The following is an 8,565-nucleotide window of genomic DNA, read 5'->3' as shown; positions in this document are numbered from 1 at the left end:
CTGACTGGAAAGAGTTAAGGCCAGTGAGGGCACACAACCTAGAGAGGCAGAGAGGCTGGCGATGGACAAGCACACACTCCCATTTCCAGGACTGAGCCACAGCCTTTGTTCAGTGTCTCTTCCTGAGTCCTACATCCCTTTCCTGGCCCCTGTGTAAGATCCCCACCTGCTAGACTCTCCAAGCCCTCCCTAGGGCACTGATTTGTGAATCCCAGAGAGCTCAGTGGGGAGCAGAAAGGCAGGGGGACCATGCTGCCACAGGAGGAGCTGATGCAGGGAAGCAGTGAGCATAGACTGTGGGAGTGAGCTCTGGTTGGGAGGTTTCTCCAAGCCCTGTGAAGAGATTGGCCTGGGATGTACAGAGATGGCTTTCCTTGTGAGCTGGTGAGTCTTCCTCTGAGCTCTTTTTTGTTCTTTCTCTTTTCTCTGCTCAGTTCTTCAGCCTGCCTCTGTTTCTTCTTTCTCTCCTTCTCTCTTTCCTTCCATCTGACTTCTACCCTCCCTCCCTGATGCCACAGTCACTTCTTACTTCAGTTCTGCAAAGCTAAAGAATGAGGATATTGGCTGGGCACAGTGGCTCACGCCTGTAATCCCAGCTCTTTGGGAGGCCAAGGCAGGTGGATCATGAGGTCAGAAGTTCAAGACCAGCCTGGCCAACATGGTGAAACCCCGTCTCTACTAAAAATACATAAATTAGCTGGGCATGGTGGTAGGCTCCTGTAATCCCAGCTACTCAGGAGGCTGAGGCAGGAGAATCGCTTGAAACCAGAAGGCAGAGGTTGCAGTGAGCCGAGATCGTGCCACTGCACTCTAGCCTGGGCAACAAGAGTAAAATCCTGTCAAAAAAAAGAAAGAAAGAATGAGGATACTTCTGGTAGCAGATACCATCAGGAGCTGGGGTGCACTATAGTGAGTGGGTCCCATGGGATTAGGGAAGTTGAGGAAGGGAGTGTCAGGGAGAAAGGTTGGTAGGAGGAAATATTAGGGACAGAGCAGTGGGATTTCAAGAAGCAGGTCAAGTTTTGCTCAGGGGCAATGGCAGGTGTGAGTAAGGGAGATGTGAGGTTCAGGAAGGTAGAATACAGTGGGGGAAGACTCAATATGGGGATCACTGATGGACTCTCCCTAGCTTTTGAGTGGTGTTTGTCTTGAAAACCAATGACTGTGCTTATATTGCCCAGGATTAATGTAGTTCAAGGTCCCTTGGTAGCTATGGTGGAGAAAGAGCATTTGCTGCAATCTTCCTTCTGGTTCTTTGTGAGAGTATCAGCTATAAGAAGCATATAGTCCTTGGGACAAATAAGCACAGAATAGTGGATCTGGAACTCAATCCAGAGCTCATTTGATTTAGCCTTTATGTTTATTGATGATGAAATTGAAAACCAAAAAGATGATGCAAAGAGTTTGCTCTAGGTCATGTAAAGTTTTAGTAATGGAGTAGAGATCACAACCCATGTCTTCAATCTTTACCAAGGTATATTAGTCTGTTTTCACACTGCTGATAAAGACTTACCCAAGGCTGGGCAATTTACAAAACAAAGAGGTTTATTGGACTTACAGTTCCACATGGCTGGGGAGGCCTCACAATCATGGTGGAAGGCAAGGAGGAGCAAATCACATCTTACATGGATAGTAGCAGGAAAAATGAGAGCTTGTGTAGGGCAGCTCCCATTTCTAAAACCATCAGATCATGTGAGACCCATTCACTATCACAAGACCACACAGGAAACATCCACCCCCATAATTCAATCAACTCTCACCAGGTCCCTCCCACAACACATGGGAATTATGGGAGCTACAAGATGAGATTTGGGTGGGGACATAGAGCCAAACCATATAACCAGGGATTTTCCATTCAATACTTTCCCCTGTCTATTTTTTTTTTTTTTATTACTGATTGGTGGCTCTAAGTCTTGCTCCAGAAAGACTAATGTGCTGGGTTACATAAATGTACAGAAAATAAGGATGAGAGAGACTGGACAAAGAAAAAGGTAGAATAGAACAACAACAACAGCAAGTGAGACCAGAAACTAGATATCTCAAAAATATATTGTGAGGAATTGCACATTTCCTGGAGATGAGTTACAAATTCAGGTGGAAACTTGCTAACTGTCATGTTAAGAGGAAAAGTGATTACTTAATTTCTTAAAAAATTAAACATACACTTCCCATGTGATGCAGCCATTTCACATCTATGTATTTACCCCAGAGAAATGAAAGCATACAAAGACTTTGTACACAAATGTTCATAGAACCTTCAATCTATGAACCAAAAACTGGAAACAACCTGAACTTCCTTTAGCAGGTGAATGAATAAACAAATTGTGAAAACAACCCAAATTTCCTTCAGCAGGTGAATGGATGAACAAATTATGTCGTATCTATACAATGGAGTATCACTCAGAAATGAAAAGGAATGGCTGCTGTACACACCACAACATGGCCAAATCTCCAAATATAAGTCAGACTAAAAAGAGTACATATTTTATAATTTCATTTATATAAAACTCTGAAAAAAGAAAAATATAGTGCTGGGAAGCAGATCAGAGGTTGCTTGGGAATGAGGAGTGCAGGGAGGGGTGAAAGAGAGAGATTACAATGGAGTGTGAGGGAGCATTGGGGCTGGATATGTTCATTTCGTGATTGCGCCTATAATGTCATGGTGCATACATGGGTCAAAACTTATCAAATTGCACACTTAAACATGTACAATTTGTCATATGCCAATTGTACTTCCATAAAACTGTGAGGAAATGTTATTGCTTATATGACAGGAAAAATACAGTGATTCCTATCACTGAGATATGAGAAAAATGATCCCTCTGAGAGTTTCATAATGTTGCTTCTTGTAATCTTTCTCAACGTAAACCAATGGCTTAATGCCAAAACACTCTTTAGCAAGACCAGTTCTAGGAAAGATGAGTTGATGGAGATGTGTAGGAAGTGGAAATATTTCAGCATTTTAAATGTGTAGCTCTGTGCTCATCTGCTTTAGCTTGGGGATAAGATTTAGATTTTAAATTATCAGAGGAAAAGCTGTTTTGACAATCCTTTAAGCAATCCTTCTTAAATGCTGTTCCTCGCTATTGCAGTTTTGTTCAATTGAAGAGCAGTAGTTGTGAGGTTTTCCACATTGATAAAATGAGTTTGAGGAAGGCCACACAACCCCTTTTGGGGGGTGGGGACAGGGAGTAACACCTTTGTCTTTTCGCTTTACATTTTGAGTGTTTTCTTACTTTGCAAACTGTTCTCTTATAGTTTCATGAGAATCAGTGCTTTCTTAACAGGACAGCAAGTGCTCTCTGGACAGAATCACCACCCTGTATGTACTTGATATTCTCCACAGTGCCAAAGAGCAATAGGCACATAGAAAGTTTGCAATAAATACTGTTGCATTTGAATAAAGTGTTGGAATGATATAAAGTATGTAAATTGCACTTTTAATTATTAATAAATACTTGCCTCTTGGAGATGGCTGTTTTTGATTCACCCTCTCAGCTTATTCCACTTATTTGTTCTGCAGTTCACTGACTCTCCTGCATGTCATAGCCCTTATATTTGCTCTTCCATGTCTTGGTAGTTTTTGGCTCATATCTGTGCTGGGTAGCAGTTTCTGTTAACAGTGATGTATAGAGCCTCTTCTTCCACCTTCCTCTGGGTCTCTTGTGGGTTCCAATGCCACTGATATTTCAAGAATACCCTTCTCTTCTCAGCAAAGTCACCCCATGTGAGCCAAACATTAGCCTTTGCGCTGACCTGTCTGACTTGCTAACAAAAACATCTATCAAGATACTATTTTGTGCCAGATATTAAGCTTGATTGTTTGCAAGTCTACAAATCCTCACAAAAACCCAATGAATTAGACTCTCTTGTTACCGCAACTTTATAGATAAGAAAATTAAGGCTCACATAAAAACAAAACAGAACAAAACAAAAAACAAACAGATTATTTCCTTTGCAGCAACATGGATGGAACTGGAGGTCATTATTCTAAGCAAACTAACACAGGAACAGAAAACCAAATACCATATATTCTCACTTAAAAGTGGGAACTAAACACTGAGTACACATGAACACAAAGAAAGGAACAACAGATACCAGGACATAATTGAGGGTGGAGGATAGAAGGGTGAGGATCAATAAACTGCTTATCAGGTACTATGCTTATTACCTGGGTGACTAAATAATCACTGTGAGGTGAAATTTACCTATATAACAAACCTGCACATGTACCCTTGAATCTAAAATAAAAGTTAAAAAAATTAAGGCTCAGAGAGATTATATCATTCACCTGTGATCACTTAGCTAACTAGCTGGAAAAAATAAGACTTGACTTTAAGTCTGTCTGACATCAAAATCTGTTCTCTTAACCTCTGCGGCATATGAATTTCCATAAGAACTTACCTTCATTGAAACTTTTGTGGCCACTCCTTACTTCTTGAGGAATCTGTCTTTAGCTGGTAGTAGATTTAATTAGGTATAATTATGTTTGCTAAGGTACTAACCAGTAGTACCACCCAAGAAACAAATGCCTTACCTAGGACGTACAAATGTCAAATGACTTTAAGGATCATTGTTGTGGCTGAAAATTTTACTACCTTGCTAGTCTGATATGGATAATATTTTGTAACTTTATCCCTGGTTGTCAACTTGCTCTGCTTCTGAAATTGATCCTCCATCCTGGGTTTCTTGTTTCTTGCAACAGAAAGCAGAATAGAATATGTATGTGTTGTGAGGGTCTGAGGAGAGCATTTGACTACGGTAGCTTTTCAAAGATAAGTTTGTCTTTCTGACAGGCTGGCCTTCCCCTAATGTGAAGAAAGACCTTAAGGGAGACCCTTTGATCCTTAGGTATTTGGGACTGACTCAGAGCACTGCACAGAAGTCACTATCTTCCCCTTTTCAAATCTCCATAGGCACCGTTTTCTGGATGGTTCTCTTTAGGGCAGCTTTGACCTCTGTGTTCCGCAGGCTGTAGATGATGGGGTTGAGGATGGGGGTGACCACAGCATAGAAGAGGGACACCAGAGGGTCAGTGGCCGGATCGTAGCTGGCCTTAGGGCGAATATAGATAAAGATGGCGGTGCCATAGAAGAGGGAGACCACAATCAGGTGGGAGGAGCAGGTGGAGAAGGCCTTGCGGCGGCCCGCAACAGATGGGATCCGGAAGATGGTAACGAGGATACGCCCGTAGGAGCCCAGGATGAGGCCAAAGGGGCAGAGGATGAGGAGGGCTCCTGCCAGGATAATCTGCAGTTCATTAAGCGAGGTGTCTCCACATACCAGCTGCAGGACAGGCTGGATCTCACAGAAGAACTGCGGGATGGCATTGGGGCCGCAGAAGGGCAAAGAGAAGATGAAAGAGGTGTGGCCCAGCCCCACCAGCACCCTACAGGCCCACGCCGACCCAGCTAGCTGTAGACACACCCGGTGGCTCAGCAGCAGTGGGTAGCGGAGGGGTTCACAGATGGCTGCATAGCGGTCATCGGCCATGGCTGCCAGGAGGCAGCACTCCGTGGCGCCAAAGAAGAGGAAGAAGAACATCTGGAGAGCACATCCAGAGCGAGAGATGTGGCGCCGGCCAGTAAGGAGGTGGTGAAGTAGCAGGGGGACTGTGACAGACGTATAGCCAATCTCCAAGGCCGAGAGGGTGCGCAGGAAGAAGTACATAGGGGACTGGAGGGCAGCATCGGTGGAGACCAGCACCACAATGAGGAAATTGCCTGCCACGGTCAGCAGGTAGATAGTGAGAAAGACAGAGAAGAGCAAGCCCTGGAGGTCGGCCAGGTGGGAGAAGCCGAGAAGAAGAAACTCAGTCACCATGGAGGTGTTTGCACTCATCCTGCCTGCATACCTTTGACTGGAAGACAAAAGAAATGGCAAGGAAAAATCACAACTATGGAATCGTGAAATGGGCAAAGATGACCTCTCTACATCTGATCGCAGCACTAGATCTCCCTTTCTATTAGAATATCATGGACTTTGAAATTAGGCAGCCGTGCCTGGAGTCCATATTCCACCCTTGCTCACTCTTGGGGTCCTGGATAAGTATTTGTCTCTCTGAGCCTGAATCCCTGACTTCATCTCTTCCTGATAGTGCCTATCATTCTAAAGAACATGTTAAACTGTCTTTCCAGTTTTACCTGGGCTGAAGATTAAGTCAGTCTAGCTCCCTTTTCACTCTTTTCTGATTTTCCAATTCTTCCTGCAGGGCTGGAGACAGAATTTTCCCTCATAGCAGATCTTTTTCTCCATCAACTTGTCTCCTGTCTGATAAGAGGTGACCTCTCTTATCACCTCTTGCCCTCTAGTTTTCTTTTTTCCAGCTCTTTCTTTAGTTACCAGATTCACTTAGTCTTTCTTCTTTTTCTGTCATTTTACCATATATTTCATAGTGTTCAAGGAGGAGAAAAAAAATGAGAAAGATCCTCTCTTTTTAAGCTCCTATAGCATTAAACAGTTCAACTATTTAGAGGGGTGAGCATTTCTCTAGTTTTAAAACATGCTCAGGCAAAAGATGACAAGAACTTCCTTAATTGCTTGTTTCTGCATCTTACAGACTTTCAAACTTAGTCCTCTTACATTGTAAACATGAAAATCCCCAAACTACACACATAAACTCCACAAATTCACACACTGTCAAATTATATTTCAAAATACAGGCACAGAAGAATAGCCTAATATTCCCAGATGCCAGATTTATCTAAAGTTGCAAATCATGTATTCTATTGGCATTATTACAGATAACAGTAAAAGTCTAAATACACTGAACATAAAACTATAAACACCCAAAGATACACTTGAATATATACACAAATTCAATATTCCAGCCATATTCAAGGTTGTGTATTAGAAATACAAGTCCACACACTGATATCCTTTTGCAGTTGAAGAGCCCTTGGTTCATTCTCCTCTGGGGGCTCTTTCAGTGTTTTCCAGAAGATATTATCTCAAAGGTGTCTTTCTATTTTCTATTTGGAGAAATAACCAGTGAAGGCAGATGGCATTTGTGACTTGCTTATCTTCTTTTTTATCTACATAGTGGATCCCTCTTGAGGAAGCCTCTCTTAGGTTTGTTGTCTCTCTTTAAGCTCTCTGAGGATCTGAGTCTCCAAGCATTCTTGGCTTTCCAATGGGGAGAATGCTTCACAAAACCAATTAATCTGTTATTTTGAATCTGTTTCTTAGATTGCAAGAAATACAGAATGACCTGTTAAGAACATTTCAAAGAATATATCCAGAGCTATTGGTTTCTCTTAGTTCTCCCATATCTCTGGTTCAACCATTTTAGTTTTCTTCTTTTTTCTCATGATTTTTTCCCATCACTGTAGATGTTCTAGTACATCTACAAAAAGTAATAATGCAATTTTACCCTTCTTATTTATATTGATATAATCCAGTAATCAATTTATTTGATAACTATTTATAGGGTCCCTTGCAGGTTTTATTGATTCTACAGGTAACTAATAATATAAAAGAGAAATAAACATGTTTTGACCTAATTGAGCTGCTAAATGTCATCTTCTTATACAATTGTCACTAATTTTTCTTGCTTTGATTTCTTTTTCATTTATTATACAAGATATTTCTTTGCATTTTTATCGTTGGTATCTATTATTTGATTTGTTTCTTCTGTGTTTTTATACATTTTCATAGATGTGATAAAAGCTGTGTGTCAAATAGAATGTTTTCAAGACATACCAACCATTATAACAAGCCCCAACTCCAATGGGTTTAAGTAATAAATTTACTTATTAATTTATATAACTAGAAGTTCAGGGTTTACATATACTGGATTTCGTACTTAGTTTTCTTCTGACTCCTTTATATTTTATCCTTTCATTTATTTATTAGATTTGGCTGAAAGTAATGGAAATGCCAATGGCTCAAAGAGAATGAAAATTTATCTCTCACTTAAATGTCTAAAGATTTGTAGTTCAGGGAAATATGGCTGCTCTGATCCAGAATTCCTCAGGAATCTGTTTTCTCTCAGCTCATCAGTCATCTACTCCCAGAGTGTAGCCCTGCTATGGCTGAAGATGATGCCATTAATGTTACAGGGAACAGAATGGAGTAGAATAATTTGGATTGCTATTTGCCCACTCTTAGTGTAACCTATGTAGTATTATTGCTAAAAATGTTTAATTGGAGTATAAGAAAACAGTCAGACAAATCCATATTGTGGCATATTCTATAGACAACTGACACAAACTCTTAAAAAATATCAATGTCTTTAAAGACAAAGCAAAGATGGGAGATGACATCGTTCCAGATTGAAGAAGACCAAAAGGCATGGCAATAAAATGTTATTCATGATTTTTGACTGGATCCTACATCATCAACAAAACAAAATAAAAACAACTATAAAAGAGATTTGAAACAAGTGGGAAAATTGAACATGGGTTTTATATTATTGGTTCAATGTTAATTCCCTTGGGTGTAATAATAGTATTGTGGTTGTGCTGGAGAATGTTCTTGTCATTAGAAAGACGCAGAATGGCTGCATAGTATTCCATGGTGTGTATGTGCCACATTTTCTTAATCCAGTCTATGATTGTTGGACAT

General features: G+C 40.9%; 1 protein-coding gene across 1 annotated transcript; it reads right to left on the bottom strand.

Moving 5' to 3' along the window:
- Positions 1 to 4,879: 4,879 nt before the first annotated feature.
- LOC100970649 (olfactory receptor 10C1) lies at positions 4,880 to 6,549 on the bottom strand. The gene has a single exon (XM_003829714.7). It carries the CDS (start codon positions 5,839 to 5,841, stop codon positions 4,903 to 4,905), a length of 939 nt encoding a protein of 312 aa, XP_003829762.4. The 5' UTR covers positions 5,842 to 6,549; the 3' UTR covers positions 4,880 to 4,902.
- Positions 6,550 to 8,565: the final 2,016 nt, after the last annotated feature.

This window comes from Pan paniscus, chromosome 5, assembly GCF_029289425.2.
Source record: "Pan paniscus chromosome 5, NHGRI_mPanPan1-v2.0_pri, whole genome shotgun sequence".
Classification (NCBI taxonomy): domain Eukaryota; kingdom Metazoa; phylum Chordata; class Mammalia; order Primates; family Hominidae; genus Pan; species Pan paniscus.
The sequence above is the reverse complement of the archived record's forward strand: the minus strand, read 5'-3'. Positions and strand labels throughout refer to the sequence as shown.

What these genes read in the sequence shown, in the direction of transcription:
- LOC100970649 (XM_003829714.7), bottom strand. Translation starts at nt 5,841, where the DNA reads ATGAGTGCAAACACCTCCATGGTGACTGAGTTTCTTCTTCTCGGCTTC.